At 42.3% G+C, this 19,960-nt stretch overlaps 3 protein-coding genes across 3 annotated transcripts; all 3 read left to right on the top strand.

Moving 5' to 3' along the window:
- The first annotated feature begins 476 nt into the window (after positions 1–476).
- LOC146965456 (trace amine-associated receptor 7e-like) lies at positions 477–1,583 on the top strand. Its single transcript, XM_085766218.1, has 2 exons — positions 477–634; positions 779–1,583. The coding sequence occupies exons 1-2, from the start codon at positions 477–479 to the stop codon at positions 1,581–1,583; spliced, it is 963 nt and encodes a 320-aa protein (XP_085622344.1).
- A 4,358-nt stretch (positions 1,584–5,941) lies between these two features.
- Positions 5,942–7,773, top strand: LOC146965455 (trace amine-associated receptor 7d-like). The gene is made up of 3 exons (XM_085766216.1): positions 5,942–5,972; positions 6,639–6,798; positions 6,969–7,773. The coding sequence occupies exons 1-3, from the start codon at positions 5,942–5,944 to the stop codon at positions 7,771–7,773; spliced, it is 996 nt and encodes a 331-aa protein (XP_085622342.1).
- Positions 7,774–18,442: 10,669 nt separating this feature from the next.
- Positions 18,443–19,631, top strand: LOC146965454 (trace amine-associated receptor 13c-like). The gene is made up of 2 exons (XM_085764644.1): positions 18,443–18,615; positions 18,809–19,631. The coding sequence occupies exons 1-2, from the start codon at positions 18,443–18,445 to the stop codon at positions 19,629–19,631; spliced, it is 996 nt and encodes a 331-aa protein (XP_085620770.1).
- The last annotated feature ends 329 nt before the right edge of the window (positions 19,632–19,960 follow it).

Here is a 19,960-nt window from a genome sequence, read left to right as displayed (position 1 = left end):
CTACTTCAAAGCTGTTTAATTAAGGTAAAAATGTAGCATAGTTAAGCTATAAATCATGCATAGTTCGTCTTTAAATCGTTCCTTTTATTGATGGCAGTGGAACCACGAGGAATTGATTGGGGTGGTTGATGACACAAAGTAGATACTGTCTACTATGAGATCAGTATCACTCTGAGTGCTAAACTCAAAGGTCCAAGGCTTGAAACCTTAAAGAAATCTTACCTGGTCAGTGACCAGGTCTATGTTATGTTGTGTACAGATACCTCCACCCTGAACCCACGCAGACTTATGGTACCTTTAATTTATGTTGGAAGTTGCAAAGTTGCAATTGAGGGTTTTGTTTTAATGAGTTCGGAGAGGTGGGGGTAAGTTGTGTGAGGAAGAGGAGGAGGAAGGCCAAGAGGTGGGGTTGGCGAACACAACAAGAGACAAGTGGAGGTTTGTTTAGAAAACTGCCAGAGTTCAGCAGCTCAGCCATGGACGGAGCTGAACTCTGCTTTCCACAACTCCTCAACTCCTCCTGCCGGAAGCCAGAGCCTCCTTACTCTGTGTTTCTTTACGTTCTGCTCTCAGTCATCTCTGTGCTCACTGCAGCTCTCAACCTGCTGGTCATCATCTCCATCTTCCATTTCAGGCACATACTACTCACACAATATTGGCGTTGTTCACAAGAGGATTTATATTTTGGATTATGCAAAGAACTGGTATTGATATGTTGATGTTTTGTGCATAGCTCAACTGGTGTGAGCATGACAGTGATAATATTTTCTCACTGCAGGCAGCTTCACACCCCGACCAACTTCCTCCTCCTCTCCCTGGCTGTCTCAGATTTCTTTGTAGGCGTCTTGGTGATGCCAGTCGACATACTCATGACAGCGACCTGCTGGATGCTGGGTGACCTAATGTGTGCGGTGTATTACCTGTTCCCTGTCATCATTATCTCTTCATCTGCAACAAGCATGGTGCTCATATCTGTTGACCGTTACATAGCCATTTGTGACCCTCTGCATTACCCCACCAAATTCACTCTAAGAACTGGAACAATATGTGTTCTCTTGTGTTGGGTTTACTCTGTTGTCTATAGCATTTTCCTCCTGTATGATAACCTGAGGCAGCCGGGCAGGTATAATTCCTGCACTGGGGAATGTGTGTTCATCATCACAGGAGCTGTTGACCTGGTTGTCGGTTTCATTTTTCCCATTTCAGTCATCATAGTTCTGTATATGAGAGTATCTGTGGTGGCTGTCTATCAGGCTCGTGTCATGAAGTCCCATGTTGCATCTGTAAAGCACTTAACAGTTGTGAAAGTTAGCAAATCTGAGTTGAAAGCAGCAAAGACACTCGGTATCCTTATAGTTGTGTTTCTGATGTGTTACTGCCCATATTACTGTGTCACTCTCACAGGTCACAACATCTTGATTGGCTCTTCAACCGAGGTCTTCATGATATTTCTGATGTATCTAAATTCCTGTCTAAACCCCATCATCTATGCCCTTTTCTACCCCTGGTTTAAAAAGGCTACTAGAATTATTGTGACATTACAGATACTGAAGACCAACTCCTGTGAGGCCAACTTACAGTGAACAGGCAGCGTGTAGCATCTACATAACAATTTTTACATGATTATATTATAAAAGGAGATTGTATATTAACCACAACCCCAATTTGTTTAAAAATCAAAAGTACATTTGATATTACAGTTACAAGTGAAGATAAGAAGCTCTGGATAATCTGTGAAAGTTCAATGAGTGCATTGATCATATGGACTACAATGTATGTTTGATTTTAAAGGATAGTAAATCAATTGAAATAAAGAATTAAAAAATCATTATTTTGGAGTAAAAAAAAAAAGTTTGTTTTTTGTTCGACAAACTGCAGATTAAATCTCCTTTTGAGGGACAATATATTTCTGAACTGACAGGTGAACACAAACAGAGCGGAGAGAATGACTATGAGACATTATAGAAGATGTAAAACAAGTTCAACATAGTAATGTTAAAGGGATAGTTCAACATTTTGGCAAATTGGCCCATTGCCATAATCGCTATAGTCATAGCAGTAGGTTCATTACCTTTAATTGTAGGTGTAAGCTATTTTCAGTACGGCGGAGCGCAGCAGCTGGCTGCTCAGAGCTACACTATGGAGGCTAACGGAATTTCTTGGTTTCCCTCATTAAACTCATCAAATTCAACATCCCAAAACTCCACAGCGCTTTTGTAGACAAGTTGTGACCTGCACAACCACCACGCTATGAGATAATGACGGAACGATACGAAACGGAGCCGTTTTCGAGGTAAATTCATACAAAACCGCTGATGCGCGTGGCGTTCAGGGACAGTTTTTCAGCAAGCAGTCTCCGTATTTACCCTGTATTTACCTCGAAAACGGCTCCATTTCGTATCGTTCCGTCATTATCTCATAGCGTTGTGGTTGTGCAGGTCACAACTTGTCTACAAAAGCGCTGTGGAGTTTTGGGATGTTGAATTTGATGAGTTTAATGAGGGAAACCAAGAAATTCCGTTAGCCTCCATAGTGTAGCTCTGAGCAGCTAGCTGCTGCGCTCCGCCGTACTGAAAATAGCTTACACCTACAATTAAAGGTAATGAACCTACATGCTATGACTATAGCGATTATGGCAATGGGCCAATTTGCCAAAATGTTGAACTATCCCTTTAATATACCTGTATAAACATATACAATAACATCTCTCCACTGCCCTCAAGTGGACAAAAATCAGTAATTGCAGGTTTTATTCAATGTTGAAGGCTGGTTCAGTACCTTCATAGACATTGTTAAGATCTGGCAGTAACTTAGTGCCTATCATAGCCCTTTGAAAAGGCAAAATTAATTGTCATACAGACTGAAATGACTCAAAACTCATTAAAAATCTACTTTTCCAGGTTAATTTTACGAATTTACCCTTACAACATCAAACTAATGAAAAAATGGCCAGTCCTGGAAATAAATTAAAATTATGCCTTATATTATGACCCCGTTCTTTATAGAACTAGAATGCTGTTTATAACATTGGCCATATATGGGCACATATTTTTTATATATTTTTATGTCTGAACAGTTTTCGTATTGTCTTCAAAGTTCAGACTTCTCAGAAAGTTTCATCATACCAGCAAGATGCTTGACTGTCTTACATCATATATCAATACACAGCATTGTTGGGTCCCCATGAGTGTTAATTAAATCAGAACAATAAGCAGTGTTAACTTTTGTCATAGCACAAACAAATACATGTACTTTCTGTTACTAAGACTGTTGCCTCTGGACCAACACAGTTAATAACTATGCACCTCTGTTTTCACACCTGCCTCTGCAAAGACCCGATGGGGACATCAATGGAATCAAATGTGAGGAGAAATAAAAACAAGTTGATGCAACCTCTGCACACCAACATACAACAAATGATCAAACAAAGAAAACAGTTACACTTTTTCAGATAAACTCTTGACCTCTACAACTTTCTGATGCTCAGCCCAATGAAAGTGAATAATCATTCGTTTGTGACAGTTCAAATATTATGTTTGGTTGTGTCTTTGGCAACAATCAAGACTTTGCTGTGAAGAGACTGTTTAAATGGCATAAATACTGTCTTGTATAATAAATAACATTCTGACTCTTACAGTAGTAACCAAGAAGGTTTGTGTTATGCTACATGAGAGAAATGCTAAGTGCAAATTCCCATATTTAGAAGCACACAATATTATTTTCGTCTTCTTACTCATCTGTATTATAACTGTGTATGCACCTTGAACCTTCAACAACAAAGGTGCATGGATTTTTTAAATTATAATCCTGTATGTCTATGCAAGTGCATCTCATCATGACCACGGGTTGGACTTGAATCCATGTCGCTGTGGTTAAAACTTTACCTTCATTGTATGAGTTCTAACAAGTGACCCACCAGATCACCAACACAACACATCAATTTTTGTTTGTGACAACACTTCCATTGTGTTGTTGGTGTCTGCATCATACTGTATGTACTGTATTGATGCTGAATTTGTTCTGGTTTTCATGTGATATGGTGTTTTCTTTCTGTGTGACCTCCTGCTCAGAGATCATGTCATGAACTTCTGCTGCCTCATTATGTAATACTGTTGAAAATAAACCTCAGAATATAATAAAATATAAAATATTTTAATAAAGACAGACAGACAGACACACAGACACACACACACACACACACACACACACACACACACACACACACACACACACACACAAACATTAGCTGTGTCTCTAGCTAAGAGATGCTTCACACCTTCTTTCATTAGTGTCACATGACACCACAGCAATCAGAGGTGTGATACATGATGCAATCGACACCAACTTCAAAGTTAACAGTTATCAGATATGACTTTTTTCCTGATATAATCATATCAATCTGGCAGAATTAATTTAAAACATTTATTATTCAATTGCCTCAAAGCAGCGAAGAGATGATGTAATCAGTGTTGAAAAGAGCTGATCACAGAAATCACTAAACATAACATACAATATGTGGCCATTTATCACCAGTGGCATCGGCCTTGTACAAGTTATAATTCTGATCCACTTTGTTTCTGTACATGATGTACTAAACAGCCAACACACTGTACTGGATATGTAGTACTATATGACAGTGGAATTCAGAAAAATCTGTTTTTACAAGAGCATATGAAGAATCTATGAAACATGTATCTGAAGCGTCATATCAACATCATAAAATTGGGCAAGTGAGTTTATTTGCTACTAGAGATGCTACTGTAATCATATATGTCACTGAAGAATACATACGTATGCATTTACTCAACTGAAGGATGTTGTGGTAGAGTAGAGTAGAGTAGAGTAGAGTAGAGTAGAGTAGAGAATACTTTATTCATCCCTAGGAGGGAAATTCAAATTAGTCCAGTAGCTCACACGACAATGACACAAAAAAGAAAGAAAGATGGAGCAGGGCCGCTGGATGGAGCAGGACCGCCGGATGGAGCAGGACCTCTGGATGGAGCAGGGCTGCCGGATGGAGCAGGGCCGCCGGATGGAGCAGGGCCGCCGGATGGAGCAGGACCTCCGGATGGAGCAGGGCCACCGGATGGAGGAGGGCCGCCGGATGGAGCAGGGCCACCGGATGCAGCAGGACCTCTGGATGGAGCAGGGCCGCCGGATGGAGCAGGACCTCCGGATGGAGCAGGGGCGCCGGATGGAGCAGGACCTCTGGATGGAGCAGGACCTCTGGATGGAGCAGGACCTCTGGATGGAGCAGGGCCGCCGGATGGAGCAGGGCCTCTGGTGAAGGGGCAGCTGGTATCTCTGTCTATATTCTGTAGGCTATATAGTCTGTATTTAGTGTCATTTAACATCATATGATGTTACAACATGTGTATATGTTTAGTTTAATCTGTCATAAACAAGAGATTACGGGTTATGGGCGCGTTTGTGTAGTGGTGCACAGACAAAAGCTAGGACACCGAGTCGGAGGCTCTGATCTTGGTTTTCAACCAAAAGATGCATGAGTAGAGTACACTTCCTTCTCCCTCCTCATACAGTAAGTCAAGCCATTTATTAACCCACCACAATTACGCCAAAGTAGAGTTCTCAACAGGCCTGAAAATTACGACCCGACCTGACCCGACCCGACCCGCAGGTTTTTAAGACCGGACCCAACAGAGCCCGACACCAGCATGAATTGTCGGCCCGAAAAAAAAAAAATGTCGGGCTTTCTATGCAGTGGGACCGGGTGGTGCTCTTGTCGGTGACGTAGCACCTGTCTCCTAGCTCGCATTATCTGGCCCCTCCGGTACCGCTATCAGGGGGGACTTAACGTACTTCTGTACATTTCCCCTTTGGTCAGTGAGCAGAGGGGGCAACTCATAAAATTTGGGTTACAGGTTGCGGCTTTGTGGAGATCGGAGATAGAATTGGCATTTTTTTCCCTCAAGCAGTGCAAATGTCGCTGGTGCACAGCTGCCAGCTGTGGAGTATCGTCGGCATTTCCATCATTCTGTTCATATACGAGACTTACACGTGAACAGTAATGGCTCACAAGAAACAACATAAATGCATTTTATGTCGGGAAAAAAAAGGAAGTCTGAGGCCCGACCTGAGCCGAGTCACTTGCATATTTTTTCGGCCTGAACCCAGCCCGAACCCGCGGGTCTGGTCGGGATTGTCAGGCAGACCTGACCCGTTGAGAACTCTACTTCAAAGCTGTTTAATTAAGGTAAAAAGGTAGCATAGTTAAGCTATAAATCCTGCATAGTTCGTCTTTAAATCGTTCCTTTTATTGATGGCAGTGGAACCATAAGGAATTGATTGGGGTGGTTGATGACACAAAGTAGATACTGTCTACTATGAGATCAGTATCACTCTGAGTGCTAAACTCAAAGGTCCAAGGCTTGAAACCTTAAAGAAATCTTACCTGGTCAGTGACCAGGTCTATGTTATGTTGTGTACAGATACCTCCACCCTGAACCCACACAGACTTATGGTACCTTTAATTTATGTTGGAAGTTGCAAAGTTGCAATTGAGGGTTTTGTTTTAATGAGTTCGGAGAGGTGGGGGTAAGTTGTGTGAGGAAGAGGAGGAGGAAGGCCAAGAGGTGGGGTTGGCGAACACAACAAGAGACAAGTGGAGGTTTGTTTAGAAAGCTGCCAGAGCTCAGCAGCTCAGCCATGGACGGAGCTGAACTCTGCTTTCCACAACTCCTCAACTCCTCCTGCCGGAAGCCAGAGCCTCCTTACTCTGTGTTTCTTTACGTTCTGCTCTCAGTCATCTCTGTGCTCACTGCAGCTCTCAACCTGCTGGTCATCATCTCCATCTTCCATTTCAGGCACATACTACTCACACAATATTGGCGTTGTTCACAAGAGGATTTATATTTTGGATTATGCAAAGAACTGGTATTGATATGTTGATGTTTTGTGCATAGCTCAACTGGTGTGAGCATGACAGTGATAATATTTTCTCACTGCAGGCAGCTTCACACCCCGACCAACTTCCTCCTCCTCTCCCTGGCTGTCTCAGATTTCTTTGTAGGCGTCTTGGTGATGCCAGTCGAGATGCTCATGACAGCGACCTGCTGGATGCTGGGTGACCTAATGTGTGCGATGTATTACTTGTTCCCTCTCATCATTATGTCTGCATCTTCAACAAGCATGGTGCTCATATCTGTTGACCGTTACATAGCCATTTGTGACCCTCTGCATTACCCCACCAAATTCACTCTAAGAACTGGAACAATATGTGTTCTCTTGTGTTGGGTTTACTCTGTTGTCTATAGCATTTTCCTCCTGTATGATAACCTGAGGCAGCCGGGCAGGTATAATTCCTGCACTGGGGAATGTGTGTTCATCATCACAGGAGCTGTTGACCTGGTTGTGGGTTTCATTTTTCCCATCTCAGTCATCATAGTTCTGTATATGAGAGTATCTGTGGTGGCTGTCTATCAGGCTCGTGTCATGAAGTCCCATGTTGCATCTGTAAAGCACTTAACAGTTGTGAAAGTTAGCAAATCTGAGTTGAAAGCAGCAAAGACACTCGGTATCCTTATAGTTGTGTTTCTGATGTGTTACTGCCCATATTACTGTGTCACTCTCACAGGTCACAACATCTTGATTGGCTCTTCAACCGAGGTCTTCATGATATTTCTGATGTATCTAAATTCCTGTCTAAACCCCATCATCTATGCCCTTTTCTACCCCTGGTTTAAAACGGCTACTAGAATTATTGTGACATTACAGATACTGAAGACCAACTCCTGTGAGGCCAACTTACAGTGAACAGGCAGCGTGTAGCATCTACATAACAATTTTTACATGATTATATTATAAAAGGAGATTGTATATTAACCACAACCCCAATTTGTTTAAAAATCAAAAGTACATTTGATATTACAGTTACAATATAGTGAAGATAAGAAGCTCTGGATAATCTGTGAAAGTTCAATGAGTGCATTGATCATATGGACTACAATGTATGTTTGATTTTAAAGGATAGTAAATCAATTGAAATAAAGAATTAAAAAATCATTATTTTGGAGTAAAAAAAAAAAGTTTGTTTTTTGTTCTACAAACTGCAGATTAAAGGGATAGTTCACCCTAGAATGATATTTCGCTCATTATCTACTCACCCTCATGTTGACTAAGGGCTGGAAGAAGTTTCAGATTCCTCCGTGGCTTCTCTGAGTTACAGGGGGTCTCGGCATAGCAGTGCATGTCCATATAACGGTTGCAAAGGGACACCGGAGCTCTTCGTAAAAAACACACACAAAAAAACATCCAAATACCTCCATGATGCTCGTATGTAATGTCCGTCTTGTGCTGAAGCCCCAAATTGCGTAATTGTCCCGAAAAAAATTAAATAAGTCTATATTTTAAGCTTGTTTGTAGCGGAAGCTTCTCGAAGCTCCTCTTCCTGGTCCGTCCAAATCTCGCGTGATTTGCGCCGGCGTCAGTATGCGTCAGTGCGGTTACTGCGAATCACGCGAGATTTGGACGGACCAGGAAGAGGAGCTTCGAGAAGCTTCCGCCACAAACAAGCTTAAAATATAGACTTATTTAATTTTTTTCGGGACAATTACGCAATTTGGGGCTTCAGCACAAGACGGACATTACATACGAGCATCATGGAGGTATTTGGATGTTTTTTTGTGTGTGTTTTTTTACGAAGAGCTTCGGTGTCCCTTTGCAACCGTTATATGGACATGCACTGCTATGCCGAGACCCCCTGTAACTCAGAGAAGCCACGGAGGAATCTGAAACTTCTTCCAGCCCTTAGTCAACATGAGGGTGAGTAGATAATGAGCGAAATATCATTCTAGGGTGAACTATCCCTTTAAATCTCCTTTTGAGGGACAATATATTTCTGAACTGACAGGTGAACACAAACAGAGCGGAGAGAATGACTATGAGACATTATAGAAGATGTAAAACAAGTTCAACATAGTAATGTTAATATGCCTAAATGTATAAACATATACAATAACATCTCTCCACTGCCCTCAAGTGGACAAAAATCAGTAATTGCAGGTTTTATTCAATGTTGAAGGCTGGTTCAGTACCTTCATAGACATTGTTAAGATCTGGCAGTAACTTAGTGCCTATCATAGCCCTTTGAAAAGGCAAAATTAATTGTCATACAGACTGAAATGACTCAAAACTCATTAAAAATCTACTTTTCCAGGTTAATTTTACGAATTTACCCTTACAACATCAAACTAATGAAAAAATGGTTAGTCCTGGAAATAAATTAAAATTATGCCTTATATTATGACCCCGTTCTTTATAGAACTAGAATGCTGTTTATAACATTGGCCATATATGGGCACATATTTTTTATATATTTTTATGTCTGAACAGTTTTCGTATTGTCTTCAAAGTTCAGACTTCTCAGAAAGTTTCATCATACCAGCAAGATGCTTGACTGTCTTACATCATATAGCCTATCAATACACAGCATTGTTGGGCCCCCACGAGTGTTAATTAAATCAGAACAATAAGCAGTGTTTAACTTTGTCATAGCACAAACAAATACATGTACTTTCTGTTACTAAGACTGTTGCCTCTGGACTAACACAGTTCATAACAATGCATCTCTGTGGTTTTCACACCTGCCTCTACAAAGACCCGATGGGGACATCATTGCAGTCAAAGGTGTGAAGGAAAAAAAAAAAATTCATGTGTCTGAACATCAACATACAACAAATAACTAACTAACTAACTAACTAACAAAGATAACAATTTAACTTTTTCAGATAAACTCTTGACCTCTACAACTTTCTGATGCTCAGCCCAATGGAATTGAATGATCCTTTATTTGTGACATTTCAAAAATTGTTGTGTCTTCGGCAACAATCGAGAATTTGCTGTGAAGAGACTGTTTAAATGGCATGAATACTGTCTTGTATAATTACTTTTTCTTGATTGTTTACACACATTTTCTGAAAGCATGCCTCATACTCTCAGAACTCTACACACGTGGACTTCCGGTTATGGCGTGCACGGAGTAGACGCTAATTCTCAGGCTCCCGCCACAGTTTCAGTTTCCACCGATTTAAACCCCAACTTTCTTTAAACACACCGACTTGACCTCTTCTACTACTTTTACTGGAGTGTTTGGTGTTGCCGGACTGCACATTATGCCTCCCAAAAACGCAAAATACAACAAAGACGAGGACGCACCGACAGCTAACGATAGCCTAACTGTGGAAGCCATGACAGTGCTACTGGAGCAGCACAGGAAATCTCTTTCCACCGAATTCAAGACATCCCTGGGCGCAGTGGATAACAAGCTAGACCAGATCCGCTCGATGGTGGAAGACCACGGCGAGCGTATCTCCTCGCTGGAAACCTTCTCTAACGACGCTGACCAGCGCCTCCAGGACCTGGAATCCCTCTGCTCCAGCCTCCATGAAGACAACACCAAGCTAGCGGCTAAAGTTAGCGACCTAGAGGGACGCAGCAGGCGGCAAAATATCCGCATACTTGGCCTCCCCGAAAACACAGAAACCGGTAACCCTCCTCAGTTTTTCTCTGGCCTACTGACCGAAGTCTACGGAAAAGAGACGCTTTCAACCCCTCGAGAAGTCGACAGAGCACATCGGAGCTTGGCGGCTAAGCCCAAACCAGGAGATAGACCGCGCCCGGTTGTACTGCGCCTCCACCGCTTTCAGGTCAAAGATCTCCTGGTCCGGGAAGCACGTCGCAGGGGGAAGATGGATTACCGCGGGCATCCCATCCGCATCGTCGAAGACTACAGCCCGGAGGTGCTGAGCCAGCGCGCGGAATACAGGGACGCCATGACCACGCTGTACAAGCTCGGGAGGCGGCCGGCTCTCCTATTTCCAGCGAGACTACGCATCACGCTTCCCAACGGCGAAAAGAAGTGGCTCGCTGAAGCACGTAAATACATCGATGAACACAAAGTAGATAACCATGGTGATAATTAATCTCGGTCGGTCAGCACCAACGGTTTAACGTATATGGATGTATGCTTAATACTACTGTGCTGGACTCCCGACATCTGTTTTCCCTCTCAACTGACCATAGTATCTATGTCAGCTGATTAGCAGCTCGGGCTTGTTTATACTGATACAGCGGTGTTTAAAATGTGTGCCACTGCAAACCAGCCACTGTTAATGTTAGGAGAGTTATACTGTTCAAAATATCCGGTCAATGTTACTATTATGACCAATAAGCTGAATTACTGGGGGTTTTGTTCTCATGACTAAGTTAGGAAAAGGGATATCCTGAGAGGTAATTGGAAGACTTGTTGCTAATGCATATGTTTTTGTGTCTGATGCCACTACCTGTTTTTTTTTTTTTTCTCTTTTCTTTTTCTTTTCTTTTCTCTCTTTTCTTTTGTACAAACACTGTATTGTTGTGTTTGATTTAATGTGGACCCCAGGAAGAATAGTCTGCATGATTATGCAGACTAATGGGGATCCTAATAAAACAACAACAAACCTGTGGTGATCAGATGGGTTATGGGCTGGGGTGGATTTTTCTCTCTGTTTTTGGTTTTGTTATGTATTGACTGTCATTCTGTTTTGTCTGGAATGTCGCATAAAGCACTACTAGGTATACATCCAACTGGAAATAACTGCTCACAGATGTCATTATCCCCGGTGGGTGCCTGCTGCAACTTTTCTACTATAGCTTCTGTTCATCTAATAACAACCTACAATGAGTAACAATGTAAACCTTATTAGCTGGAATGTCAAGGGTCTAAATAACCATGTCAAGAGAAATAGCGTTCTGACGCACCTCCAACACCTTAAAGTGGGAATCGCCTACTTGCAGGAAACCCACCTACGTGACATAAACTGTTCTCTGCTCAGGAGAGGCTGGGTTGGGCAAATATTTCATTCGTCTTTCCAGGCCAGGGCGAGAGGAGCCGCCATTCTAATTGAGAAAAACATTCCGTTTGAACCTTCTAGTGTTGTCAAAGACCGAAATGGCCGCTACATCATTGTGTCCAGAAAATTAAAGCAGATAACAGCGGCACGGCCGTTTCGGCTAATGTTGTGTTCAAGGCAGGCTTTTGAAACCGTAAGTTACAGCTTCAAGTCACAACTACGACTTGGTAGCGTTCCAGGTAACCCGTAGCTCGTGTTTTTACCGTCCTGTTGTCTGTGAAAGTTCCCTATAACGGCCACTCGTAACTTCCGACCCGTGAACTCGTACCAGATCGAACTGGTATGACTTCACAGGAAGGAAAAACACAAAGTACGAGTTTCCTTGAACGCACCATGAGTTAGCAGCCCCCGCCCTTGTCAGGCATCAATTGGTCCTAGTGCTACGTCACCACATTCACGCGCATCCCTTGGCTGCACACACAGCCCTTCATGCCGTTCTCTCCCCTCATTGGATAACACTTGTATCCCACAAGGAAAATTTTCTCCTCGGGTTACAACAGAGCAGAGTGACGGAGAGACTCGTGTTTAGGCTGAAATACTTCATGTAAGTGATTGCTGACGGAAAATAGGACTATTTAGGACTTATATTAACAAAAACATTCCACTGATATCTGCTTTAATAGAAATGTGGTTTTGGCTAATGTTTACGCCCCAAACTCAGATGACGCTGCCTTCCTGGAGCGCTTCTTCTCCCTTCTTCCTGACCTGGACTCACATTCTCTGATACTTGGTGGTGACCTCAGCTGCTGGTTAGATCCAGAGCTGGACCGCTCATCTCCTAGACCAGCCGCAGTCAGTAAGTCAGCCAAATGCATACAGTCCTTCCTCTCCGAATATGGTCTCTCAGATGTGTGGCGTTTTCTACATCCCAAAGACAAGGAATTCTCATATTTCTCAAACGTTCATCACACTTACACTAGAATCGACTATTTCTTCCTCGATAACATTCTTTTAACACAGGCCCGCTTCTGCAAACTAGAAAGCATTGTAATTTCTGACCATGCCCCCCTTGTTCTGGGCTTATCCCTCCCTGGCACTGGTCAAGTGAGAAAACACTGGCGATTTAATTCAACTCTACTATCGGATGAAAATTTTGTTAAGTATATTACAGATCAAATTTCATTTTTCCTTGATACGAACACCTCCTCAGAGGTCTCCAGTCTAATATTATGGGACACCCTGAAGGCGTATCTGAGGGGACAAATTATCTCCTTCATAGCGAACAAAAATAGCACCCTTAATAAGAAACGATTGGACATTTTAAATCAAATCCATAATATAGATAACCAATATGCCAAGACACCCAAGCCTGAACTGTATAAAAAGAGGCTTGGGCTTCAGACCGAATTCGATCTCCACTCAACATACCAGGCTGAGACCCTGTTGCTTAGAACTAAGAGTGACCACTATGAGCACAGTGACAAGTCGGGAAAGCTGCTAGCAAATCAGCTTAGAGGCATGAAGGCTAAACAAATCATCACTAAGGTTCGCAGGGATAACGGTGTAGCTACGTCAGATTCAACCGAAATAAATGAAACTTTTAAGAACTTCTATTCTAAATTATACTCCTCCCATCCCCCCTCCTGCATCAGCGACACAGAAAACTTTTTGAGTCAACTAAATATCCCTACATTACCTCAAGATTTAAAAAACAGGTTAGAACAGCCCATTACAGCAGGAGAGATATCCAAGGGTATTTCGGCCATGCAGTCTGGGAAGTCTCCTGGCCCAGACGGCTTCCCGTCAGAATTCTACAAAAAATTCTCTACGCAGCTCACGCCGTTACTCACCTCGGTTCTATCTGATTCTCTTAAAACAGGCAGCCTTCCACCAACCTTCAATCAGGCTTGCATTACCCTCATAGCCAAAAAGGGGAAAGACCCAGAGGACTGCGCCTCCTATAGGCCCATCTCCTTGCTGAATTCAGACGTAAAAATTTTTGCTAAAGTGTTGGCTGGAAGGCTGGAAGATGTTCTTCCCACTATTATAGAAACTGATCAAACCGGTTTCATAAAAAATCGCCACTCCTTCTTTAACCTACGCCGCCTTTTTAACATAATATATTCCCCCTCAGACAAGGTTCCTGAGTGTGTGGTCAGCCTTGATGCTGAAAAGGCTTTCGACAGAGTGGAGTGGGACTATTTATTCTCTGTCTTAGGAAAATTCGGATTCGGACCAACATTTATTTCTTTGGTAAAACTGCTATACACCTCTCCTTCAGCCTCTGTCCTAACAAATTCTATATATTCACAGCCCTTCAGACTGGAAAGAGGTACGCGCCAGGGCTGCCCTCTGAGGTAGAGCACAAGGTATCACTGTATGCGGACGATCTGCTGCTATACATCTCTGACCCGCTTTCTTCTATACCCGCTACACTCTCCCTGCTCAATCAGTTTGGACAGATATCTGGATATAAGTTAAACATTAGCAAGAGTGAACTATTTCCAATTAATGCTGAGGCGATGGGATTAGACTACTCAAATAGTCCACTGAAACTTGAAAAAGAGAAATTTACTTATCTAGGGGTAGTCATCACCAGACAATACAAAAACATTTACAAAGAAAACTTCCTCCAGTTATTGAACAAGACAAAACAAGACATTACAAAGTGGTCACCCTTATCTTTTTCCCTAATGGGGCGAATCAACTCAGTGAAAATGACAATACTGCCCAAATTCTTATACCTTTTTCAATGTGTTCCTATTTTTATACCCAAATCATTTTTTAATTTACTAGATTCTGCTATCTCGTCATACATTTGGAAACATAAGAAACCCAGACTTTGTAAAGCCCACTTACAGCGACCTAGGGGTCGTGGAGGAATGTCTCTCCCCAATTTTCGCTTCTACTACTGGGCAGCTAACATTAGATGTCTGGTTCTTTGGCTACGCTCCCACCTCCAACCTAACTCCCCAACATGGACATGCTTGGAGGCTAATTCCTCCCAAGGCACATCCCTTCCTGCACTATTGGGGGCAGCACTCCCTCTGCTCCCCGGATCCACTGGCAATATAGTTGTGCGCAGCTCGCTGAGAGTGTGGACCCAGTTTAGGAGAAGCTTGGGCCTGCAGCTGCCATCCCTTCTGTGCCCAATAGCATCCAATCACTTTTTCCCTCCATCGATGCAGGATGCAGCATTTCTTGAATGGCATAAAAAAGGTATAAGAACTTTCAAAGATTTGTTTATAGATGACTGTTTTGCCTCATTCAGCGACCTGTCCAATAAATTTAATCTGCCATCTAACAACTTTTTCAGATACCTGTAGGTGAGGCATTATGTTCGATCTCTAATACCCTGCTTCCCAAAACTCCCTGCCCAGAACCCCATTGACAAACTCCTTTCGCTCCAGCCCCTTGCCAGGGGATCAATATCTGTCATATACAATCTGATATCTGAGCTAAAAGGCACCTCCCTTAACAACATTAAAACTGCCTGGGAGCAGGACCTAAACCTGTCACTGTCGGATGATCTGTGGGATGCGGTCCTTAAACAAGTACATTCTACATCTATGTGCGCGCGCCACTCCCTGCTCCAATTCAAAGTTGTACATAGAGCTCATTTTTCCAAATTGAGATTATCCAAGATATTTCCAGATGTCAGTCCCAACTGTGACAAATGTCAAAGTCCAAATTCTTCACTAATCCATATGTTCTGGACATGTCCTAGCCTTGAAAAGTTCTGGAGAAATATATTTCAGACCCTCTCACTGACCCTAGACACTGTCATAGAACCTGATCCACTCTTGGCCCTTTTTGGTGTCATGAAAGACGGGGGGCTGCCAAAAACCAAACGCGCTGCCCTATCGTTTGCTCTTCTTTTGGCGCGCAGGTCAATTTTGCTCAGGTGGAAAGGAACTCACCTTCCCACACACTCCCAGTGGCTACAGGACCTCATGTCTTGCCTAAAGTTAGAAAAAATACGCTGCTCTATTCGTAAATCAGAACAAAAGTTTTATAGGATATGGGCACCGCTTCTTGCTTATTTTGAAAGACCTGATGTTATAATTGAACCGTGATACTCCCAACACTGCCCTTGATATTCCAGCACTAAGACCCACAAACCAGGCTCCCAAAATGGAACTACTGTATACCTTTATAGCAGTTGTCCTACTGTGATTTCCTATTGTACCACTATCGTTTCATTCATACGTGTATTATTTGCATTCCTTTACACATATACTTGTGTCTATGTTTGTTTTATTTTATTTTTGTTTGTTTCTTTAGTTTCTGTTTTTTTTTTGTTTTTTTTTTTCTGTTTTGTTTTTCTTTGAGTGGAGGGGTGGGGTGGGTTTGAACATGCAATACTGTGACTACCTCTAAAGACTATCCTGTACACTTGTCAATACCTGCATAAAAAATCAATAAAAAGAATTTGAAAAGAAAAGAACTCTACACACAAATCCAAAAACACACACACAATGGGAAAAACCCCTAACTTCTCCTGCAAAATGAAACTTTACATTCAAAACAATGTTATTTATTCTCAAAATGCTATTTTAGTCTCAAATGACAAACACAAACCATCATATGACTAGACATCTATAAGAACCAGTTGAACACTGATGTGCTCAGTGTAAAACATTATAGGAGACATTATAAAGATTTGTCCATACGGTACTTCTGCATTATGCAGCTGACAATTCATGTGCATTCATATTTCCCTTACCGACCTCTCCCTCATACGTTTTTTTTGCCTCTGGTAAAGTTTTACAATCATAAAACCTACATGGTTTAAGTAACTGGCCACAAACTGGGTTGCAGAATTATGTCCAGCTCTCAGGCCAAATCAAGACGCATTATTATTAGCCTATAATATAAATTCTTTAACATTTATTAAAGCAGAAGTAAGCAATCAAGCAATTAAGTTTTGGCTAACTTCCTGTCAGTGGATGGAGTTAGCAGTCCCCGCCCTCGTCCCTACGTCACCACATTCACGCGCATCCCTTGGCTGCACACACAGAGAGGACCGCCCCTTTATGCCGTTCTCTCTCCTCATTGGATAAAGGTTGTAGGATACAAGGAAAGTTTTCTCCTCGGCTTACAGCAGAGCAGAGTGACTGACAGACCCGTGTTTCGGACCAAACACTCTATGTGATTGCTGTCGGAAGATATAACTATTTAAGACTTAAACAGAAGGAAGCGATCCGGTCGTTTTGGCTAACTTCTTGTCAGCCGATGGAGTTAGCAGCCCCCGCCCTCGTCATGGATCTATTGGTCCTCATCCCTACATCACCACATTCACGCGCATCCCTTGGCTGCACAGATAGCCCTTCATGCCATTCTCTCTCCTCATTGGATAAAGGTTGCAGGATACAAGGAAGTATACAAGAAGTTTACTCTATGTAAGTGATTGCCGTCGGAAGGTATAACTATTTAAGACTTATATTAACACAAATATTCCGCTTACTTCTGCTTTAACACAAAAATTCCGCTTACTTCTGCTTTAAAGACCCAGTATGTAACTTATTTGGCTTTTCATTAGCAAAAATCAAATATTGCTTTCATAAATACGTATTTCACCTAAGTCGAATCCGCATACAAATGAAAGCTGCGCACCGCTGCCATGTTGAATCGCCATTTTTTACATTCAGTGGCAGTGTGATCGTAGGTAACCACAGAATCTCACCGGAGCTGTCGGCTCGGGGAGAAATTTTTCGAGGTAGCGCCTGTTAAAACTGTCACCACTGTGTAGTGTGAGGAAGGACGGAGGGACTGACGTTGCATTCAGGTGCAATCAGGCACCTGAATGACGTCGTCGGCAAACCAACCGGATATAATTTTACTTGACGAGAGAAAGACGGTAAAACGTGGGTCAGGTAAACAATACGGTATCACCATGACAACATTGTCACTTATTGTTGTCACCTGTATTGTTTTGCCTCGTGCTGGCGGACCACTTGTTTACATAGACGCTTGTTTATCCTGTTACATGCGGCGTCTGTTGTCTGTCTGACTTCTGCCCGATTTCACGTGAATGCAACATCAAGAATACGTTCCGATATGCAACCGCACCGCTGGATGGGGATAATTCCTACACATTATACCTTTAACAATAAGAAATCACAATAAAATAATCATGTGATAATGATATAACATGAGTTTAGTTTAGTAAGTTCAGAGGTTGTGGCTGTTGGGTCAGTTCATGATGGGCCCCTATGTGGAAATGGTCTCATCTGTTGGATCCAAGTTTGTTCTGCATTAGAGGTCAACAACATTACTCTATGCTACAACAACCTCTACCACATGCTGCGCCCACCATATAGTTCAAGCCTTAATATATATATATTTTTTTGTGATCAATTAACTGAAATTCATTCTTTATTTTTACTGTTTTACAAAATATTTAGGAAATGTTTGGTAAAAGTTACAGTATAGACAAAAAGCATGGTGGGGTTGCAGTGTTGTGAAGGAAGGGGGTTGGTTGTAATGTGTGTGTGTTTGTGTGTGAGTGTGTGTGGGGGGGGGATTAAAGAGCTGAAGGACAAAGATTTGTGGGCAGAAAGCTGCCAGAGATCGGCAGCCTCTCCTCTCTGATGATGGGGTCACTGGATGGAGGTGAACTCTGCTTCCCACAGCTGAACTTCTCCTGCAAGAAGCCAACACAGCCGCAAAACGAGGCCATGCTGATTTATGTGCTGCTTTCCACCGTTTCTATTATCACCGTAGCTCTAAACCTGCTGGTCATCATCTCCATCTCCCACTTCAGGCAGAAATAATTGTCTAATATGTTCTTATTACCTTTAACATCAAGGCACAGGAGTAATGTTGTAGTTGTTTAAAGTGTGGATGAGTACATTCTGTTTTAGGATGATATTCTCATCTGGTCCTGTGTTATCTGCTTGAATTATTTTAGATATTTCAAATAACTGATAAATATGTTGCTTATTTACTTCCTCCAGGCAGCTCCATACTCCAACCAACCTCCTCCTCCTCTCTCTGGCTGTCTCAGACCTTCTTGTGGGCCTCCTGCTGATGCCAGTTGAGATCTTCTACATAGAGGCATGTTGGTTTCTCGGTGACATTCTGTGCACTGTGTATTACATTATTGATTATGTTATCACTTCTGCATCAGTAGCCAACATGGTGCTTATCTCAGCTGACCGTTACATTGCTATTTGTGACCCTCTCTTGTACCCCACCAAAGTGACTAAGAGAAGAGCACAGATCGTTGTTTGTTTGTGTTGGATTTGTTCTGTTTTGTATAGGATTCTCCTCTTATATGATCACCTGCAACAGCCAGGCAGGTCTAACTCCTGTCTGGGAGAGTGTGTAGTTGTCATTAATAACATTGCAGGGGTTGTCGACCTTGTTTTCACCTTTATTCTACCCATTACTGTCATTACACTTCTTTATATGAGAGTGTTTGTGGTGGCTGTGTCTCAGGCCCGAGCTATGCGCTCTCACATTGCGGCTCTGACAGCGCGGCGTGCAGGGACTAGTAAAGTGAAGAAAACTGAGCTGAAAGCAGCCCAGACTTTAGGCATTGTTGTGGTTGTGTTTTTGATTTGTTTCTGTCCATACTACTACCCTGCTTGGACAGGTGAAGACACCTCAGTGGATGCTTCGTCTGTAGCCTTTGAGCTCTGGCTGGCACATTTTAACTCCTGTCTGAACCCTGTCATCTACGCTTTCTTCTACCCCTGGTTCAGAAAATGTATAAAACTCATTCTGACACTTCAGATACTTAAACCTGGCTCCCGTGATATTACAATACTAAAGTGACACACAGTGGTACAAGAAATGTATCTGGCCTAGGATGTTCTCGATTAAGTGAAAAATGATCAAATGAAATGCATTAGTTTCTGGTTTCTGGTCTTTTCGCTCTAGTCAAAACCTGTTATAGTTCTTTAACTGTACCATATGAATACATTAAACTCCTGATTAATCTTTTTCACACCACATTTGTTTAACCCTGCATGTATATACACCTAGATTTATGTGAATATACTATGTGAATAATGATTCAAACATAAGTATAACCACTTTATCATCACACCACAGTGACAGCAGGCAGTTTACCCCTCACCTGTAGCTTTGTTTAATAAAATGAT

This window comes from Trachurus japonicus, chromosome 21 (assembly GCF_045865225.1).
Source record: "Trachurus japonicus isolate A0001 chromosome 21, Traja_1.0".
Taxonomy (NCBI): Eukaryota; Metazoa; Chordata; class Actinopteri; order Carangiformes; family Carangidae; genus Trachurus; species Trachurus japonicus.
The sequence above is the reverse complement of the archived record's forward strand: the minus strand, read 5'-3'. Positions and strand labels throughout refer to the sequence as shown.